Genomic DNA, 22,230 nt, shown 5'->3' with positions numbered 1-22,230 from the left:
AAATAAATAAATAAATAAATAAATAAATAAATAAAGATGTCACATAAATTTAAAGGCTGTAAAATCTATCTACTCCATTTCTGTGCAGGGTGGGGCCGAGAAAAAACCATGAAGATTACAATGATGAGATAAAGGCTAATGATCTGATCCTTTATCTGCTCTCTAAAAGGTTGTATAAAAATTGTTTCCTTAGTTTTGTTATCAAGTGGATTGCCATTCTTGGTAATGGAAACCAGAATGCAGCTGGTTCCTATCTCTGTTCCCATCTCTAAAAATACAGATGTCTGATTTTGATCAGTGAAATTGCATATAAAAGACAGAAGCAAAGTTTCTACAAAAGCAGGATCCAGGTTCTACATAAAAAGAATAATTCATATTCAAAATCTCTTCACTGCAGGCATAAATGTCAGCATCATTAGTATATAAGGCATCCTAAAAGTCTTAGCACAAAAATGACTAAAAGCATTACCTGAAAGTTTGCTTATTTACTTAAATATTCTTTTTTTTTTGAAATGAGGTTCTGCTATGTTGCTCAAGCTCATTTTCAACTGGAGGGCTAAAGCAATGTTTCTGCCTCAGCCTCTTGAGCAGCTGGGATTACAGGCACATGTTGTTGCATCTGACTAGCACTTGAATGTCTTTGACACTTAGATGCTATGAATTCTGAGGTACATTTCTTTATCACAGATTACTTGGGCTATACGTTGGTACTCTCAGTGGTCATGAATACATCAAAATTCTCCCATGGGAGGCAACATCCTTGTGTATTTAAGTTTCCTTCATCACTACTATTAGCGTTAGCAGGGCTCTCACGGCTACTTGCAGAAACAAATCTTCCAATAGCCACTGCCCCAGATGGCTGAGGCTGTTCTGCTCAGAGGAATAAATGTCTGCACAAGTGAGGGCCACGGGTAAGTACTGTACCTTCTCTTATTTGTGTGCATCTGTTTTGTAGCCTCCAGCAGTCACATAAGACAATACAAAAATAAATCTCAACCAGGTATACATGCCTGCAATCCTAGTTACTCAGGGGGTTGAGGCAGGAGCTTTCCAAGTTAGAGGCAAGTCTGGGTCTTTTAGGGAGACCCTGTCATTTTATTTATTGTCATAAAATAAAGCAAAGTAAAATACAATGAAACAAAATAAAATAAAAGTTGATGTGGATGTAGTTCAGATCTTACTGGGTTCAATCCCCAGTACTGGAAAGAGGAATAAAAACGTCTTATACATTATTTATTGATTTACTCCTTTATTTTGTTGTGCTGAGGGTTAAATCCAGGGCCTCTACCACTGAGCTACAGTCCAGCCCCTTACCATGCATTTTTTAGTTTGGCAAAGGCTGTCATCTTTTACTTAACTTGGTTACCGGAGTAACTGAGAAAGCAAACCTATTTATAGTCATGTGCCTCTATTCAAACACACTTTACCATAAAAGCGATACGCAGTTCACATTAAGTATAGAGTTTCACGTGTTAGCTTGACAAGTGTCCTCTTGACAAGCTTCGGACACTGCTCTTTACAATCATCTACATACCTGGAAAGGCACTGTACCAAAATTAGCACACTGAGCTACCAAGGACACAGAGATGAGGACAAAAAGAGACTGTGGGTCTGAAAATAGCTAGAACAATCTAAAAGGCATCTGATCCAAGATTGCAACAGTACGGATCAGTAAGCCTAACAAACAAGAATAACATGTGACTTCTTGGTGAACTGGAAATATAGGTTATCTTATACAAAATGATAGCTAAGTGATATGGAAAGGAGGAACCATCGTGCTTATACCTTATAAGTGGCTTAGTTATTTTTTTAGTCAAGAGGTATCATCCTATTTTTAAAGCAAGTACTCTAATGAGTTTTTCTTTAAATAAGACCCACAGCTATAAAACCTACAGAACAAAAAAATTCTGAAAGGCTTTACATAACTTGTCTAGAAGATGTATACTCAGAAAGTTGACTAGAGCATCCTGAAGCTCTTACAATACTCCCTGGTTACTGCTGCTAACCCCTCTAATTTCACTTAGCCAGCATCCAAGCAGTCAACTTTAGATGCAAGGAAAATGCCGAAGGCTCTTAAGTTACAGACCTAGCCTAGGATGGATAAGACTAATAGTTCTGTGGCGGGACCAAAAAAATCCACAAGTGTTACTATAAAAATGCAATCTTAGTGAGCACTGTGATGGAATAGCCCCAAATTTTCAAAAATAATTTACACAAAAGATCATGCCATTGAGAATACTATGCTGGTCTTCTCTGCTAAGCCAAAAGCACGTAATGCAAAATGCAAGCAGAGCAGCCACAATTGCTGTCCATTACCCCTGCTACACAGAGACTATTCGTCACAGCAGCCAGCTGACACAATGCACCATCTCATCCCCCCAGGACGCTGACCTAACAGGAGCAGGACATGAAAGGGAAAGTACCAAACCGATACACACACTTTCAGAGGAAGCCTTCATGGCTTTTCAATTATCTTGGTTGTTCAAAAATATCTATACGTCTCTCCAGAATGCCTGTCTATGGGAGTATGGGCAAAAAGTTGAACGCATTTTCAAGTATCTCAATACTTTCAATGATGTTCCTTTTTAAGTGGGTCATACCCTACTATACTTTTCTTTTTTCTTTTTTTTTTTTTCACTTTTTACCATGAACTGAGATCAGACAGTTGGGCTGCATCCGGAGACAGCATGTTGGTGGTGCCTTGAAAGAGTCTCTTGGGCTGGCTTTCAGTCTCCATCTCACCTGTTTCAGAAAAAGATGACACTCCTGTAAAATGGCTTTACAAGTACAGGACTGGTGCCAAAATGAGATGATTTTTACTTAACTACAGCTTAGACTACTTCTTCAAGTTATTACTTAAAAAACTATTTCTCTATGTGTCTTAATATAAAAAAATACACTTCTACATACCTCATCCAAGAAAGTCAGCAACCTTAAAAAAAAAAACCCCTCATTTTAGTCTTTTTTTTTTTTGCGGAACCAGAATTGAACTCAGGCCCTTGCACTTGCCAGGGAAGCGCTTATTCCACTGAGCCATCTCCCCGGCCCCTATCATTTTAGTATATGTAGTACGTTATATACACACATTCCTTAATAGAAGAGTATAATGCTGATTATAAGCAAAATAAAGACAACCAACAACAAAAATGAAGTATTCCCAAATAGCTGAAGCTTACCATGAATATTTTATGCTTGATGGTTAGCAAAAAATTATTTTATATACTTTAACATCTAATCATTTCCTTAGATAACATTAAGTGGGTTATTGATATGCTCTCTGGTAAATAGTGCATAAGTAAAAGGTTGTGTTATTGAAAATGAAGATTAAAAGTATAAGTATGGAGCTAGAGCACCGGAGAGATAGCTCAGTAGAATAAGCACTTGTCTGGCAAGCGCAGAGTCCTGAGTTCAATCCCCTGTACCGCAAAAAAAAAAAAAAAAAAAAAAGTATGGGGCTGGGGATACAGCTGAGTGGTATAAGCACTTGCCTGGTAAGCACAAGGCCCCAAATTCAATCCCCAGTACCACACACACACACATATAAAACAAGTGTGAAAGCCCACCTACAACTGAAAGCAATTATTATTGTTAACAATTTTGGTACTGTATTGTCTAATTCAATCTTATAGATTTTCTCAGAACTAATTAATAATAGTAAAACTAGACACCAAAAGGAGTAATGCTGAACGTTTTACCATCAGATGATAAAAGTTGCCTAACAAACCTAAGTTAGAAGGCTGGAGATATAGGGGGCCAGGGAGGTGGCTCAGTAGAATAAGCACTTGCCTGGCAAGCACAAGGGCCTGGGTTCGATCCGTGGTTCCACCAAAAAAAAAAAAAAAAAAAAAAAAGAAGAAGACTGGGGATATAGCTCAGTGACATAAGTGCCTGCCTGGCAAGCACAAGGCTCCAAGTTCAATCCCTGAACTAAAGGAAAAAGAAAACAACAAAAAAAAGCTAAATAAACCATAAGTTAGAAGCCTCTTTCTAAGTAAGCGGCACTTTCATTTAAAACATGCACATATATTGGTCTTGAAACTCTATCTGTATTTGAAAATGAAATGTTAATGACATTTTAATTCATGAAATCTATCTGCACTCCAAGAAGAAGTTAAATGATTTAGAACTCTACAAGATTCTTATAACAAAAAAAGATCAAACAAGAACAAACACAACATTCATTTATTCCATATCACTAATTGATAAGTAGTACTGTCTCTTCTCTGAAGATATTTTAAAAATTATTAAAATTCAGAAAATTTATTATGTATTTAGTTTTCCCCCATGCTTTAATAAATATGCAGCTTAAAAAATATACTGAGGTTTCAACTCCACCTCACTAGCAAGACTTCAGCTTTTTTGAACTAAGAATTCCGCCATCTGCTGGTATATTTTGGAATAGCAATGAAACTAAACACCCATACTGATTCCAATAATTTCCTGCAACAGATATTAAGCTGAAAAAAAAAACAAGCAGATATTAAGCTGATAACAACAATAATAGGATTTTTTCCAAGTGTTACTTTCAGTTAATTTCCCCAAGATTATCCTTAAGATTGTAAATAACTCCTTGCAAAATTAAACAAAGATTATTCATAACATAAACATATTCCTAAATATTAACCTTGTCACTGTATTAGGATCACAGATCACATCACCTATAATATTAAGTTGCATAAAATATAGTACTTTTTTGTGTCCGTGTGTGATCTTGTCACTGGAAAAATTTCATCAAAGCCAACAAATATCCATTCTCCCAACATTAGGAGAGTTAATTTATTGGTTCTGAAGATGACCTGTAGAAAGAAACTACGTGCAGGACTGCTTTTTATTTTATTTTTTTATTTGTTTTTTCATAATTAGGACTGCTTTTTAAAAGTCACTGTAAAACTCTTGTTTAATTAATATCTGAATCTTTTAATTCTATAGTCCTGTCCTCAAGAAGAACGACTAAACGAAGTTTTCCCATTTTTATGTCATCTGGAACATTCTATAAGTATCTGAAACTGCACTGACTGGGACTTTAATCCTTTTGGCTCAAAGTAAGGTTATTTAAAATGCATCCTGGTATACCAAAACTACAGATATGGGTAGTGTGTTTAGGTAGAATTTGGTGAAGGGGTCATCTCACCTTACATTTGAACATACAATGTGTTTACAGATATATGTGCTACAACACTATTATATATTTCTACAACAAAACAACAACAGCTTTTTTACATTCAGATCAGTGAGAGGCAATGGTGTTAGAATATATACTAATAATATGGATATCATCCAGATATAAGATATAAAAAATATAGGCAGTATCAGGTAGCTAATTTACAACTTGGAAGAGTACAACATATGTTGGGAATACTTCACATTTTTTTAAAAAGAAATGTTAATGAGCTCCTTTCAACTAGAAACCCTAGTTTTTATTTTAAGCTTCACTAAGTTTAATACCAGGAAAGTGATGCATCTTTTCTTTTTTTTTTCCTCCAGCTTTATTGAGGTAAAACTGACAAAACTGGTATGTGGTTTAATAGGTTTTCAACATGCATATTGAAAACTGATGATCGATCGCAACCAAGTTAGTTAACACATCTATCATTTCATTTACCTCTTTTTTTGTGGTAAGAATATTTACAATCTATTCTCCTAGCAGGTTTCAAGTACACATCATTAACCACCAGTCAGCATGCTGCTCCATACCTTTTCTTTTAAGAGGACCAAGAACACTGGGTCTAATGCATTTTCCAGGACTCTGGATTCTCCGGCTTTAGGAAATAAACAGAAAGATGTGAAGTACTTGCAAGATGTACTATAACCCGGCTACCAAATAAATACATACATGAATGAGTAAAATTTATGCTCATACGCGCAGAAATAGGAAGTGTTGGTGTAATAGGCTGAGTAACTGGAACGCCCATACGTGATGTGATCTAGCAGAGGGCAATTCAGAATGCCACGGCATTTTATTTTAACCATTTAAAAATCACTCTATAAGACAAAATACTACGAACAGTCTAAAGGAAAAGATACCTTACTAAAAAGTTATTTGGATTTTGAGTGATCTATAATCTTAAATTTTTTCCTATAGGTGTGTGCGTGTCTGTGTGTGTGTGTTCCCTCTCAAAATAAGTCAGCACAAAGTTCAAAAAACACAATCTGGTAAAATGTTAAGTGGCAGAATATAGGCAGTGGGCATACGGTCTGCCAAAAAATGCGCACACTTGAGCATTTGACACTAATCAAGGCCTGGCAGCTTCCTGGCAGCTAAAGGCCACCACTTTGAGCATCTTTTGTAATTTCAGGGGCCAAAGTTAACCTGTATGACTCCCATGATGCCTCAGTACATTTAGTATAAAAATACTTATGCAGGTTTTTCTTTTCCTGATGTATACGTTAGCTCGGTGGATTCCAGATGTTCACTGTGAAATCCTTTCAATTGTGCTGCATGTTTGAAAATTTCTACAATAAATTATTGGGAGAAACCGATTTGAGAGATAAATATGAGGAGTGGCGCTTGAATCGCCTTGAAAATTCAAGTTCACTTACCTTGAAAATCGTCTTGGATTACCAATAGAGCTTGAAGGCAATCCACTGCTGCTGACAAACATCTGTAGGGATAGAGAAAAGCGCTGCTAGAAAAAATACAGTTAATATTAAATTAATTCCTATACCCCAGTTTTCAAAGGATTCTTCTGACAAGTTTTTTATTCAAGTTACTGTATACTTTAAAAGTGAGGTGATGTGTGGACAAAATGTTTGAGACACGGAAGTGCTCAGTCTTATTAAAAAACAGTTACTACATCATCAACGGTCCTACCTTTCCAAATCCCTTGGTTGGTGAAGGTGCTGGGGAAACTGGAGTGAAGTCAATTTTCTTAGGAGAATATAATTTCTCTGGCTTGTCAAAATCACTATCACTCTGTAAACATAAAGTGTCATTTTCTCATAACTACTGAGTCCATAGCAGCTCCTGCTTTCACATCACATCTACGTTTTATGAGTAGAAATGTATCTATTTTAATATTTTGCTGGAAGAGCAGAGATCAAAAACAAGGAGCAACTTCGAAGGATACAAGCAGAAAACAGAAAACAGTGAACAAAGCCAGTGAACCCCATAAAGAGTTCTAAAAGATTAAAAAAAAAATAAGCAGACAAGGGAAAATTTTACCAGGCTCAAGCTTTCATCCCATGACTGGCTTATCTGCATTGCCGAGTGCACTTCCCTAAATAAGCAAAAGAAAAGCCATCAGTGCTTACAAATAAGACATACGAAACTAGGCCCTGATCTCTTGACGCACTAACCTTTCATGTGCAGTTTCTCTATTCATAATATCCAGGCCTTCTTCCTATAAGGACAAAGATATGTGCTAAGAAATTATTTTTCATCCACATGGTTTGCAGTTCCAAATAAAATGGCTCTTCTACCTTACCTGGCTTAACCACAGGTGAGCGGGACTAACATTCTAAAAATGTCAACAATGCCACATCTGTATTTTACCTGCGCACTCCCAAGAACTGTATTCTGTATCTAACTAACCAGAAGTGTATTGTGTCTCCTTTTAATATGTGAAGCTTCAAAATCACAATAAAAATGTGAAATCCAAAAATTTCAGATCTGGGCTAGTAAGTAAAATTTACCCTTTTGATTTCATGCAGTCTGCTACTAGGGATACGATTAGGTGAAGATGGCAGCAACTGGAAAGAAAAAGTCAACATTTACTACTTTCTGAATCACAAAGCAGCAGTCTGCTATCAGAACTGGTGTATGACCTCTTCCAAGATAATTTTTCATATTCTTCTTAGAAATTTAGTGCTTAAATCCCTCAACATTAATGCACTAGAGGCAGTACATTCAGTCTTTAGAAAGTACACCAGGTGTCCAACCTCAAAGCACCATCTGTTGTTAGAGAGGCACTGGCCTTAGCACTTTTCTCAGATGAATGCAGAGCTGTGTAAATTTAGGGAAAAAAGACTCTGGGCCTTGGAAATTGCCATTATCCCACTCATCTACAATAAGGAACTAGATGAGAAGGGAAAGAAAAACATCGATGTCACAAATTTTATTTGTAACAAGACAGGCTAACAAGGCCAGTATAATATTATCTGGGATGCATAGTCTCAAAAAGAGTTAACAGTGGAATAAGGAGATTTTCTTTCCATAATCTAAATTAACTCTAAGATTTGATCACAAATATTGCCAGAAAGATAGCTCTGTAGGATAAGTGCCTGCCTGGCAAGCACAGGGTCCTGAGTTCAATTCCTGTTACTGCAAAAAAAAAAAAATACTATCACCACAATCCTGTCTAAAGAAAACTTAATATGCAAAGTAGCTGTTGCTTTCCCTTTAGGATCAAATTTTTTTTTTTCTTTCTTTCTTTTTTTTTTTTTTTTGTGGAACCAGGGATTGAACTCAGGCCCTTGAGCTTGCCGGGGAAGCGCCAAATTTCTATCCCATCAAAAAATTAAAGTTGATAATCAACAGCTATTAAAGGGTTTTAATTGTCATAGTATAAACAGCTACTGCAAATAAGCTATAATACTATAAACTAAATAAGGTAATTATCCTGTTTAAGAGGCCCTATGCTATTACAACTTTTGAATACTAATGTAGTAAGGAGTATTGTTTAGTGATGGTGGTAGTAGTGCTAGAGCTTGAACCTGGGGCCTGTGCACTGAGCCACATCTCCATCCCCTTTTGAATTTTTACTTTCATCTGGGCATGGTGGTACACACCTGCAATCCCAGCACTTGGGTGACTGAGGCAAGGAGGATTGCCATGAGTTTAAGGCCAGCCTGGGCTACCATATTTATTTTGAGACAGGGTCTTGCTAAATCCCACAGACTGGGCTTGAACTTGCAATCCTCTTGCCTCATCCTCTCAGAGTACTGGGAGTACAAGTGCGTGCTACCACACCTGGCTTAAAAATGTTCTTTAGGCAAAAACTAAGTCAGGTAAGCTTTTCACAAATTATCTACTAAAGCATGATTTCACCTCAAAAATATCCCTTCACTACCCATCCTTTTACTTTTTTTCTCAAAGGTGTTAAGAAGAGAAAAACCTTTACCAGAAAAATCATTTGAAAGTTTGTTTTCCATTATGAAAATAATAAGCATGAACTGGCGAACTGTTAATAAGGTCATTTGAAAAGCATTAATCAAGCCAGCAGAAAAGGTACAGAGCTTCTCTAACAGGCTGACAGGGAAGGGCTCACACAAGTGTCAGTCAGAGAACCAAAAAACCCCAAAGGCAGTGAAATTTGGAGCACTGCAGTGAGCATGGCTACAGACTGCCTGTAGAGAAAGTCAGAAATTTAGATGTTATGCTTTCATAATACACAACTTGTCAGTTGTAGACAAAGCTAGACAAGTGGCCTGGAGAGAGGGATGAGAACAGCAAAGCTGTGCCTAGAACCAGAAATGAGAGCAATGTATCAGCTAAGCAGAACGGCCAAGAGAGCTTCAAGAAAGTGTTGCTAATGGCGTCGCGTGAAACAGGGCTCAAACGGGATACGAAATGAGCCCCTGACACTGGCAATTAAGTGGACATGAGTGACATTTGCAAGGACAGTTTTTTAATGGAATTGAGAGGTTTCAAATTGTCAAGAAATTGGGGGAAAAAAAAGAAATTGGTGGGCCGGCAAGATGGCTCAGTGGAATAAGCGCTTCCCTGGCAAGCGCAAGGGCCAGAGTTCAATCCCTGGTTCCACCAAAAACAAAAACAAAAAACAAGGAAAAAAGAAATTGGGGGACAGGCAAGCAGAGGCAGATGAGTGTTGATTGTGCTTTAACAAAGTTTGAGGAAAGGAAGGAAAGGGAAGGGGAAACCTATGAGAGAGAAAACTGTTTTCCCCACATCAGATGGGTAAGTTGGGAGAAGACAGTGGGAGGACAAGTGCCAGAGAGGGAGAGTCACAGACAGCGCAAAGTGACAGGATGGTCAGAAACATATGAACCATCAGGGAGTAGTGCCATATGTGAAGCTGGAGACACCCTAAGGAGTGGAAAGCTGATGTCTGTAAGACAAGTGTCTGTCTTCTCTGTGCAGTGAGAAGGCTCATGGGCTGGAAGTGAGGAGTGGGGAGACAGGAAACCGGCAGTCTAAAACAAAAGACAGTGAATCAGAACACGGCTTGGGAGCACAGCATGGAACGAGTGGCACCTTAAACCCCACTTTCCCCCAAAAGAAGTCACCTTCTTTCCCCTCAAGCTACCAGTCCTCTTGAGTTCTCCAGTACTGTCAGGGCAACAGCCTTTCCCTGGTCACCAAAAACCACAACTGCAATCACTTCCGAATTCTCCTTTACCCTGCACTAATACCTAAGCAGCTGGCAAAGCATGAAGCTTCTACTGCTCCATACGTCTTATTTTCCCCTCCTCTCTATTATATTTGCCAACACTTGACTCTGTAGGTTACTGTAAGACACAGATAAGAACACTTGGATTTACAGAGTGCACTCTGGCATCATATAGGCAATGTCACTATTATCATGAGAGTGGGGACCTGTGTGATGAAGATATGAGGAGTGAACTGGGTTTCTACGGATCAGAAATCTAGAAAGACAACAGGAAGCAGGCGAAGGGTAGCATAGGGGTCAGCAAGAACAGTGAATCACCATAGCCCCTTCAGACAATGAGGTATCCGTGGGCAGTTGCTGCCCAGGCTGTCTGTCAGGGAGCGATGAGGTAAACCTAGAGCAGAGTTGGTAAGAATGGTCACGTTTTTACAAGAGGCAACTGGAGTGTACAGAGGCAAATTCATTTATCCCTTTTTTGCTATGCTACTCTTATCAGGATCATAGCTGTATAAAATGTAAAAACATCCTTCATATAGCCAGCAAAAATAAGTGGTTATATTTTCCAGTATGCCCCAGGAAGGAGGTGAAGCAAAGCAAACCTCTAGATAGCTAACATTTTTCCCTTTAAGTATTTTCAGTCATTTCAGCTGGAAATCTCTTAAAATGTGTTATATTTTCCCTTCTCAAACAGATTACACCAAACAGAATGGCACTGGAAAGTCTCTATTCTACCACTTACTACTGCGTGATTCTGAGCTAACCATTTATGTCGTCTGAGTCTTAGCTGGTCCTATTTTTATTTGGGAAAAATGCTTTTTTCCCTGTCTACTTCACAGGGGTTGTTATAAAAATTAAAACACATGACAATCCTCTGTATCACATAAAATGCCATTCAAGTGTAAGCATTACTGGAATTGAAGAAAAGGTTAAACCTTAAAAGCATTATTATAAAGCTCTATACTAGTGACATACCAGGGACTATCAACAGCTTCTTAGCTGCACACTATTTTTTTTTTAAAAACCCTCCACTTTTCAATTTTACCCTCCTTTCTTTGGTTAGCAGTTATCAGTATACCTTTAAGCCAAAGGCAGCTCATCTGATTTGCTATTTCTCAGATACGATGTGGCTGGGAGCTTATTACAATTGTGCATAAATTTTAGATGACTCAGAGGTCGGAGAGGCACTCCTATAAATAAACCGATAAACGTTTGTGCATAGACTACGGAAATCTAGTTCAGCCGTTGAGAGATCCATGTGCTTACATCACAGACGTCTTCCAGAGCACTGGAGCTTCAGGCTGAGGGAGTTCTGCATGTGAAGAGCTACTGCACAAAAACCTGCCTAATTTCTCTAAAGCAACCAACTAATAAGGTGATCTGCAACATCTCTAGCTATCAACAACAGTCATGTTGAGCAACTCTTCTAAGAATGAATGTAGGACAACTAACAGGTAGTACTTCTAACTCTGCAGGTAGAGTTAGAAGTCAGAATCCTGATTTACTTACAAACACGACAAAAGTAGTGATAAATAACCATGAACAATCTTTTTAAATACCAAGTCCTACAGCAAAGAAAAATGATACTCTTAGTCTCCTTTTGTAACTAAAGCTAACTGGTCACAGCAAAACTAGTGAACAGAGCAGGTAATATCTTCTATTTTTCAAATGATTGTGTATACCACATAATTTCGAAGTAGACCATATTTCCAAGAACATTCTCAGATCTAAATCACTTTGGATACTAACTTTGATACTTACCAAACTGCGACTGTTCATAATTGTTGTACTATTGCTCCGAGATTTAATTGTAAAAGGTTGAAAAACCGGCGAAAGATCGCTGGAAAGTCAAAATAAAATGATTAGTGTCTTGTAAAGGAAGATATCATTCAGATGTATTAGCATCAGTTTTGTACTCAGCAATAAAATCTTCCAAGCCTACTTTCTGATAATGAAAAATCCCCTTGGTGTCCTCTTGGCAGAACTGTCAGGACTGGTGTGCAGTGGCTCACAAGTTGACCAAGAACTGATCTCCTCAGTGGCTGGGGAGGCAGTTTAGAGGCCTGCAGGGTGGGAGGCTGAAACTGGTTCAAACCAGCTACTTCCAGTCAAAGCCACACCCCCAAACCAAGCCAGTTCCCACCAGAGTTGTTCATCCATCTCATGGGACAATTATTACAGTACTCTGTGTGTGCTTTCCTTCAGCTGTTCTAGGTGAGAAGCCATATCAGCACATCTCAGAGGACTGCTACCTACACATGTGCTGTACCACTGAAAGTGACCTAAATGAATAAACTTACATGTGGTTTTTTCCCTGCTCAAGTTGTCCCCTGTGCCTTGAATGCTCTCCCTCCTGTCATCTTGAGATTTTTTTCCTTCCACACTCACCTCAAACAACATGCCTTCCATGGAGGCCCTCCATAAACAACTACTCATTCCACAAACCTAATGCAATCATTTCTTTCTTTGTGTTTTATTTTATGAGGCAGGCAGGGTCTTATTATGTAGTTTAGGCAGTCCTGGAATCCACTATGTAGCCTAGGCTGCCCTTGAACTCATGGCTGTCCTTCTGCCTCAGCCTTCCAGGGCTGTCATTTCCTCCTTTGAATGCAAAGAACACACTGGGAGATGGCACAGCTTCTTAAGACATCTACTTTCTTTCTCTTCTTTTCTTTTTTTCTTTTTTTTTTAAGACATGGTCTCAGCATACTGATCAGGCTTCTCTTGAACCCCAGGGCCAAACTCTGATCACCATACCCAGCTAAAAAATACCTTTTTAATGGTGCTGGAGATGAAACCCAGCTTTACACGTTAAGCTCACTCTATCACTAAGCTACACTCATAGCCCTGCTTTCTTGTTTTTGTTTTTTTGTAGTGCTGGGGGTGAACCCCGGAACTCACATATTTTAAGAATGGGTTCAACAACTAAGCCACACCTCCCAACACCTACTTTCCCTTTTGTTAAAAAGTTTTCTCCAGTTCAAAAAAAGAAGAAAAAGTGTGTGCATGAATCTTAAACCTCTTGGTACAAAGATGCTTTATTCACTTTTATCTAATATCCCCGCAATGCCAAGTACAAGCTGTGTCCATGATAACAATTCAAGAAGCTCAGTGGCACAATGCTTGCTTAGCATGTGCAAGGTTTAGGGTTGCATTCCCAAAATTAAAAAAAAAAAAAAAAGAGCTGAATGACTTTCAGAATGGAATTGGATTGGGCTCCAAAGGACCACTGAGATGGCATATTTCAGCTCCCCTAAATTTTCAAATGGGAAAACAGATTCAGAAAGCTTCAATGACTCATTCATGAGCACAGCTAGTGAGTAAAATTGGGATCAGGCTTAGGGATGTGCCTTATCCTTCTTTCATATCACAGCACCTTTTAAATAATTACTTCACTTGTGATTCATAAAACAGTACTATATTTATTTACTTTTGTGCCATTATCTAAATGCAGGTCAGTAGGCTCAACCAAGTCTCTAGCAATTGCTTGCTTACCAGAGTGTGAAAGAAGACAGAGGGAGAGAATCAGTTGCTCTTAAAGTATATTAAAAAATGTAGGTCCAAGGATAACATCAGAAAAACAAAGTCACTCCATTACCCCTCAGCTTCAAAATTACAGTTCATGAAAACAGAAAGGTAAACTTGTTTTTGTCATCAAAATGAAGAAATTACAATCAGTTCAAGAGACACAAATTATCTTTCTATACCTTCACTGTGCTTGATTAATATAGTTTTGGCTCACTGCACTCCCACCTCCTTTTATGGACTAATGCCATTTTTGAAGGGTCTCACACACTGCCTCTCTACCTAAAATGAATTGTCTGCTTATAAAAGTGAAATGTAATGAATGGATTAATAGGTTAGGCAACCTACCTTTTTCACTATCTCAAGATTCTACTTTTAAATAAACACTCTGGTGTCTTATTCACATAAAAGCATGAGATTCTGCCGCTGAAATTAAAGGGTCGATTCTTTCCATTGCTGTCTCAAACCTGTGTTTCCACTGACCTAAGCTACAGGCCACCCTTCCTTTCTTGTTCACTGAAATACACTTGTGGCACTTTTAGAATCTGAAAACATCTGAGCAAATCCAACTCACTTAATGTGACATGAATGCACCATTCAATTACAAGTTATTAGGTACATTCTGATTTATTAAAGCAAACCTCTGCTACTGCCAGGGTTCTAAATTCAGCTTAGAAGTAGCAGCTTGTAGACCCAAGTGTCAAGTTGCAAGCCTAGTTCCAGGGGCTTCAGTCTGACATTCATTCCCTGGTGTAAATTAGCTAGGGCAAAAACCTGACAGAGGAGCCAGGAGCTGTCTGCAGTTCCTTTTAGAGTGGGACAACATGGTCTCCTGGTTTAGGGGGGCGGTGTTGTTTCCCCGATGTGGACCAGAGTTTGAGGTCAAACTTTTGCTTCCCCTTAGGACCCGAGTCAATGTCCAGCAAACATGTCTCCAAACCCCTCGGTTTGAAAAGCTCAAACCCGCACCTAAAAGGAAGAGTTCATGCACAGGGTCAAGACGACCCTGCCCCCCCAACTCCATCCTCTCCAGGGCTCCTCACCTGAGTCCATGGATCTGGGGAGCGCTGCTGGACCTCCTCAGGGTGCTCTCAAGAGATATGTCAGGCTCTAAGTCCAGCTCCATTTTCTCCTGAGACATGTCGGAGGCTTGCAGGCAGGCAGGCAGGCAGGCACAGCAGGCAGTACTCAGCTCCTGGTGCTTAGCTATGGGCTTCCAAGACTCACTGCAGGACTGAGCTTCTAGGGACTGGCAGCTGGGGGCGGGGGGCTAAGGGGCGGAGGCTTGGGGGTGGAGAAAATAGAGGAGGAGGAGGAGGAGGGGGCGGGAAGGGGCGGAGAAGGGAGGGGAGGGGAGGGGAGAAAGCTGATGAGGAAGAGAGGACTGTGGTGAGGGGAGAAGGATGGAGGTTGTGTCGGATGGCAACAGAATGAAGAAACGGGGTAGAGGAAAGACGGATGGCGGGAAGGCAAGGATGGAGGAGGAGGGAAGAGAAAAGGGATGGAAAGAGGATAGATGGAGAGGTGGGGCAGAGGTAAGAGGCAGGGGAGAGCAGAGGAGGAAAGACGGTAGGGAAACAGCACAGGACAGGAAAGGAGAAGGTATGGGGAAGAGAGGAAGGCCAGCGGGAGAAGAGGAAGAAGGGGAGGAAACTAGGCAATGGCGGAATTCATGCCGCTGTCTTTCCCGCCGAGTGCCACCGGCGGGGACCGGCTATAGATGCCGCGGCTCCCTGGGCAACGTTAGCAACCAGAACCCGACAGTTGAGCAGGGCCCGGCTGGGAGGTCTCGGAAGATCCACCTCCCCATACTCGGGGACTTTGTCCAGCCCCCCATGCTCCGGGATTTGGTCCGGAGACTCAGCCCTGAGATCGGGGATTCTCCCGACCCTGCCCCCTCCCGCCTCAAGGACTGATGGAAGGATTTGTCCCCTCGGCCGCCACCGCGGTGCCTCCTCTTCCTCTCACGTTCTAATGGCCAGGGAACCCCAAAGGCCAAGATCAAAATCTACAACCTGCCACCTTTACAGCCTCCCACGCTTCGGAAGCGGGAGCCTCCGTGGGGCCAGCTCTTCCGCGTCAGGGCACCCATGGGGTCCTGCGCATGCTCAGAGCGGCCCCTCCAGCGGGGTAACCAGAGTACAGAGCATGTGCAAAAGCCTCGTCCCACTACGGTCCCTCAAAGGGGAGGGGCGTTTCCAGCGGCCGGTGCCTTCCTCCGTGGCATTGGCCTGGGAACCCTGGCGCTCTATTTCGAAAAGAGCCAATAGTTTGGAGATTCTGGAGTACCACGTTCACTACTTTTAAACAACATTCAAGGGCAATAGGAACATGGAAATTCCAAGTTTATTCCCAACTTATACGCAGTGATCTTTGTGATCCCCACTCATTTCATTTCTTAAATTCTTCAATTGTCGATTTAGGGAGAGGATGATTTTTCAATCATCCATTTGGATATATAAAATACATGCATATATATCATATGCAAACTGTTGTAGTTTGGGATTTTGCAGCCCTAAGAGTATAAATAGGGCACATAAAATTATTTTACAATGAATCGCCAAAAAAAAATCATATACCAAGAGTGCAGGAAATTTGTCCACACACTAAAGACCCAAAGAATCCCTGGATCTCACAATAATGTCCTGCATGAGTTCAGCTGAAGACCTAGAGCCCATAACAATGCCCCCCAAGACTCCACCTAGAGACCTAGAGCCCATCACCATGTCTCATGCAGGCCTGTTTTGTGGATCTGCACTGGGAAAGCCCAAAGTTTAGTGGTGGAAGTCAGAAAGTTTGCGCCAGTGGGATGAACGATCTGTGCCAGTAGGCTGAGGTGTGATAAAGGGCCTGGAAGAACCAAGGTAAGAACCAGAGCTCCCCCAAAAAGTACCACAGGTATCCTCAGCAACAGTGAGTCCCTATCAGGAAAGCCAACGTGACAAGCTTCTCTAGTAGACTGAGCAGTGCACCATGTCCCCCTCTAGAGCCAAGAAATGATGCTGAAGGTGAGGACCAGAGCCTCTCCCGCAAGGTGAACCACAGCCACCCTCAGTGACAAGGTTCTGAGCGCCTCCTCCAATGAGAACAATGAAGTTCACCAGGAAAACCAGCATGACAGGGTTGTCTTGCAGAACAGCCCAAGAGAACTAGCAGCTTCCAAGACTTCCAGCAGCTTCTCCAAACAGCTTCCCTAACAGCCTCTTCTTCGTTTACTCAGTTCTGCCACTACGCTGCTGGCAACAATCCTCAGGTGGGCCTCCCACACCCATGTAACTCTTACTATGTATCAGGCAGCATTCTATCAGGTATAAAAACATTTTTAGGGGTTCTGGGGAGATGGCTCAATGGAATAAGTGCAAGGGCCTGAGTTCAATCCCTGATATATATATATATATATATATATATATGTATTTAGTACAGGATCTACAGGGTCTCACTATGTACATCGGACTTGTAGTTATTCTCTTGTTTTCAGCCTCCCAAGAGCTGGGATTATAGGCACACACCACCATGCCCATTCTTAATCGCCATCTCAGTGCGCCCCTGGGGCTGGGCTGTCATGCCACACTGGGGATCAAACCCTGGCTGCTGTGCTTTGCCTAAGCAGGCCCTTTAGTCCGTTGAGCTGTATGACCAGCCCTTATGGAAATATTAATTCACTTAAAAATCACCACCTGAGTGGCCCTGGGGATGAAAGCCACTTGCATTTTGTAATATGAGGGTTTTCAAAACACTTTTGGTTTAATTTTCTTTAATCTGCCAGCTAGAATAAGGAAAAAAGGAAACTCTAAGCAACTTATGCAACTCTTTTTATCTCAAGGTCTCAGCACACAGTTTGCTCAAAAAAATCATAATACATTCCTTTGTTCACAATAGCCACTCAACAACAATTTGTTGGTCACATGCACAGTCTTTATCTCTGAGAAGTCAAATCATTTACTTGAATCCAGAATTTTCAGGAGCTAAACTTAGAACCTCTAGGATATGTGAGAAGAAGGATGCTGCTTTGCTCATTATTTCCAGGTTTGAATCAATTGCTCTTGTCTATCTGATTTTACTTCGTTTTCTTTATCCTTTATGTAAATCTTTTTGGAAGTTGGGAATGTTGGTGGCCTGGGGTTCAACTTGAAATTGACTTGCTCTTAAAGCCTGAAATGTAATGTTAAAGTTTCCAAGGCAGTTGGTAAAATAAAAAAATTCCTCATGACATTTTTGTGAGACACTTTTAATAGGTCGAGAGGCCTTGGGCAGGTGGCAGCAGACTAGGGCATAGAAAGAAAGCAGTAGAAGGCTCTAAGGTATAGATTCAGACATACCAGTGGCCTGAGATTGTGGCCTACTGCTGTGGAACGGGAAGAACTGATCATGAAATGCAGCCAGGTTGGTGTAAAAATGTGCAGGCAGAAATGGAGAAGTAAAAACAGTGTCCTTACATTGTGTTTGCTGTGCAACCTGCAGACATTTTCTTGGTTTTGTAGTACATTTTCCTTTTGATACTCCAACCTGTGTATGGACTATGAGTCCTATTTAAGACTTTATGGTTCCACCAAAAAAAAAAAAAAAAAAAGACTTTAGGTTCCTGGGCCGGCCTGAAAGCTCAGAGGACTAAAGCGCCTGCTTAGGCAGAGTGCAGTGGCTGGGGTTCAATCCTCAGGCCTGAAGTGCCAGCCCCCCCCCCCGTGCTGAGACTGCGATTGAGACTGGGCGTGGTGGCACATGCCTGTCATCTCAGCGCTTAGGAGGGTGAAAACAGGAGAATCACTATGAGTCTGATCTACGTAGTGAGACCCTGAAGACCCTGTAGAACCTGTCCTAAAAATACAGAAAAAGAGGGGAAAAAAAGATTATGTAGCTGCTCTCAAGATAAACAAAATTACCTCTCTTTGGTAATAGCTAGAACCACATTGCTATCATATATATAATTTTATATTACTGTACTGCCCCATTTTAGTTCCATAGTTGTCCCTGCCTTGTTATTTTATTATATCTACTGTATTTTCTTAGTGTTATTTATACATAGTTGTCTACAAAATTAGATTTCTGTAATAAGCATATGAAATTTTGTCTATTCATTCAATATATATTCATTAAACCTTACTGCTTGCCAAGAAGATTAATAAACTCTGTGAATAGTAAAATAAACAGTAGGATGGAGGTAAGAACTACTTGTTTACTGGCATACTCCGGTATGTTATTAAGATAGTTTGCTTTTGACCCTCTGTTCTGTTTTTAACAACTGCATTCACTCAGACTTTACTCTTTTTTTTCCCTTTCTCTTTTTAAGATAGGTGCTCACTATACCGTTCAGGTTGGCTTCAAACTCATTTTGCAGCCCAGGCTGGCCTGGACTCTAAGTGATCCTCCTGTCTCTGCTTCCAGAGTGCTGGGTTTATAGACATTCGTCCTCACGCCTGGGTCTTTACTCTTTACAGTTTTGATTACCATCTTTTGTAAAATTTTCAGATACTCTAAGAATTTTAACGGTGGCTTTCAATTCGTGTTGCTAGCCTAGACTCTGCTGCTGCCTAATCATGTGTTATTAATGTCTTTGGAATTTTGTGAGCTGTAAAACTGAAATGTTATTGCCTTTACAAGATAGCTATGAATGACAGGCTTGCATTTATTCTTACAATAATAAATATGTATTCACAGCTCATGAGTACCAAAATGTATACAGGGAGATATTCAGAGGTACCTCATCTGTCTTTTTATTTACTATACTAACGAGCAAAGGAATATTGGATTTGTTACTTAATAATTGTAATTTGAGTTATCCCTTTAGTTTCTTCCTTTGAAAAATAGCTATGAAGAGGAAGATTTTATTTTTTAAAATCTTTTATATTTATTTATGTATTTTGAAATTTAATTTAATTTTATTTTTGGCCAAACTGGGGACTGAACTCAGGCCCTTGCACTTGCCAGGCAAGCACTTATTCTAATGAGCCATTTCCCCGGCGCCTTATGTATGTGTTTGATGCAGGTTCTTGCTATGCAGCTTGGCTCCTGCCTCGGCCTCCCCAATGCTATGATTACAGGTGTGTGCCACCACACCCGGTTCCTGCACGCATGCAGTAGAGAGGATTGAACCTGGGTCTTTGCACTTGTCTGGCAGATGCTTATGATACAGGGAACGAATGATGATGCTGGGTGGATGACCTCCAAATGAAATAGGGGAAAAATGAAACTCACGCCCTGAAAAGTACCTGGGATGAGTTTGTGTTCTCTAAAACTGAAGAATGAATTTTAGGAACAAAGGGAGGTTATGAGCAGAATATATTTATTGAGGGAAAGAAGGCTCCTCTCCAAGAGAGGGACAGGAGGGAGGCCTGAGTGGGTTGTCCCCGGGAAGCTGTCTCTTCCAAAGACTTTCATAAAGGAAAACCATGCAGTGAGGCGGGTCTAAGGTGGTGGAGAAGACATGGGAACTCGCTCAGGTGGGCATGAGGTGGGACAAAATTATGACCAACCAACGAGATTGCAAGCACTGTTGCTCAGGTAAAATTGATTAAATCCAGTACCAAAAGAGGAAGCAAGTCTCTTAGCAAGTGGGCATGAATATGGGACAAGGTCTCTTCCTGTTGGGGGTTGGGTTAGTGACTCACTCAGGCTCTTTCAAGGTGATTGATCCCTATTTACAATATCAATCCCTGATGCCCATCCCTAGGGAAGTATGTAACTGTGTTTCCTCTTTTGTGTTGAGGTCTGGCCTATAGGGAGTGTCTGTCTCTTCCAAGTTGCAAAGTCACCTTGTCTTCCATATTGTCTCCTTAAGGGCCTCGCCTTGTCTGATTACCTATATTTCTATCTAATTCAGCTGCCTGCAACACTTAGACCATGGAGCTATCTCTCCTGCCCTGAAGAGGCAGATTTTATGGTGGTATGTGGCTGTAATTCCCAGCATTGTGGGAGGTTGAGGCAAGATGGTGAGTTCAAGCCCAGTTTGGGAAATCTATTTTATTTATTTGGTGGTACCAGGGATCGAACTCAGGACCTTGCACTTGCCAGGCAAGCACTTATTCCACTGAGCTATCTCCCCAGCCCCTGAAGAAGCAGATTTTATTCAAAGTAAAATATATACTATATGTTAAAAAAATTGGAAAAAAAACTGATAGGTTCCGGCCCAAGTACAGACTGGTAAATTATCATGGCCCGGATTCTGTTGCAGGCAGCTGAATTAGAAATGTTATAGGCAGTCAGACAGGGCCAGGTACCCAAGGAGACAAGATGGAAGACAAGGTGACTTTCCAGCTTGCAAGAGACAGACACTTCCTATAGTCCAGACCTTAAGACAAAAGAGGAAACAAATACAGCCACACACTTCTCTAGGGAGGGACACCAGGCATTGATATTATAAATAGGTATCACTCACCTTGAAAGAGCCTGAGTGAGTCACTAACCCGACCCCCAACAGGAAGAGACCCTGTCCTGTATTCATGCCTGCTTACTAATAGACTAGCTTCCTTATTTGGTACTGGATTTAATCAATTTTACCTGAGCAAGTGCTTGTAATCTCATTGAGTGACCATAGTTTTGCCTTACTTCATGCCCACCTAAGCAAGTTCCCCTGTTCTCTACCTTAGACCCACCTCACTGCATGGTTAATCTGTAAAAATCCCTGTAAGAGATAGCTTCTGAGGGACAACCCACTTGGACCCCCTCTGTCTCTGTCTGTCTGTCTCTCTCTCACTCTTGCTCTCATCCCAGGTATGTTTCAGATTGGAAGTTTCATTTCCCCCATATCAATTCAATACAGTTCAACACCCAAAACACCAGTTTGTCTTCCTAATGACCACTCACTCCCCCTTCCCCACTCTAGCCTTGGATATAACTTCCTGTTACCTTTCCCGCCCACACAAGGAAGTCTCCAATCAGCTCCCTGTGCGTCACTGAATCCGCCCTTCAACTCCGCCCTTCGCGAAAGCCCATAAATTGTCATCCTCCCTGTGTCAGGTCACAGGATCTGCCCATGTGCCTTCCCTCAATCCTCTTCAGGTTTTCAGAGTTAATAGAGGATACCCCCTTTATTTCTGTTTATCTGCTGTGCTGCTGCCACTGCCATTGATAAAACCTAACAAAAACAATTTGCATAATTCATTCAATTGGATAAGAACCTTACCAAGATCCCAAGCACCTAGAAGCACCCCTCCCCCCACACGTTAGCTTTTTATTTATGTATCTATTTAAACAAAGGTGCAGTGTGTTTGCTGTCACAGAATGGGAAAATGGGCCAGGCATTCTGGCACATGCCTGTAATCCCAGTACTTCAGAGGCTGAGGCAGGAGGATCACTGCCAGTTTGAGGCCAGCCTGGGTTATATAGTGAGTTCAAAGTCAACCTGAACTACATAATCAGACTCTGTGTCAATAAAGAAAAGAACAGAATGGAAAAATGTGTTGGGGGACATTAGCAAGCTTGC

At 40.9% G+C, this 22,230-nt stretch overlaps 1 protein-coding gene across 6 annotated transcripts in view; it reads right to left on the bottom strand.

Moving 5' to 3' along the window:
• Fam122b (family with sequence similarity 122B) overlaps positions 1 to 15,906 on the bottom strand; it is a 25,285-nt gene extending 9,379 nt beyond the window's left edge. For 2 of the 6 annotated variants that reach the window (XM_023718871.1, XM_023718869.1), the window contains exons 1-9: positions 14,855 to 15,906; positions 12,048 to 12,126; positions 7,633 to 7,689; positions 7,297 to 7,340; positions 7,163 to 7,217; positions 6,812 to 6,913; positions 6,541 to 6,626; positions 5,695 to 5,759; positions 2,646 to 2,742 (exon numbers count right to left, since the gene is read on the bottom strand). In XM_023718871.1, the coding sequence (XP_023574639.1) occupies positions 2,646 to 2,742; positions 5,695 to 5,759; positions 6,541 to 6,626; positions 6,812 to 6,913; positions 7,163 to 7,217; positions 7,297 to 7,340; positions 7,633 to 7,689; positions 12,048 to 12,126; positions 14,855 to 14,952 (683 nt within the window). In that variant the 5' untranslated portion in view covers positions 14,953 to 15,906. The remainder of the gene's footprint in view (positions 1 to 2,645; positions 2,743 to 5,694; positions 5,760 to 6,540; positions 6,627 to 6,811; positions 6,914 to 7,162; positions 7,218 to 7,296; positions 7,341 to 7,632; positions 7,690 to 12,047; positions 12,127 to 14,854) is intronic. The other 4 variants (XM_004634476.2, XM_023718872.1, XM_023718870.1 and 1 more) reach the window with 3 other exon arrangements.
• Positions 15,907 to 22,230: the final 6,324 nt, after the last annotated feature.

This window comes from Octodon degus, unplaced genomic scaffold, assembly GCF_000260255.1.
Source record: "Octodon degus isolate 3935 unplaced genomic scaffold, OctDeg1.0 scaffold00063, whole genome shotgun sequence".
NCBI lineage: Eukaryota > Metazoa > Chordata > Mammalia > Rodentia > Octodontidae > Octodon > Octodon degus.
This window is presented reverse-complemented; position numbering and strand designations above follow the sequence as displayed.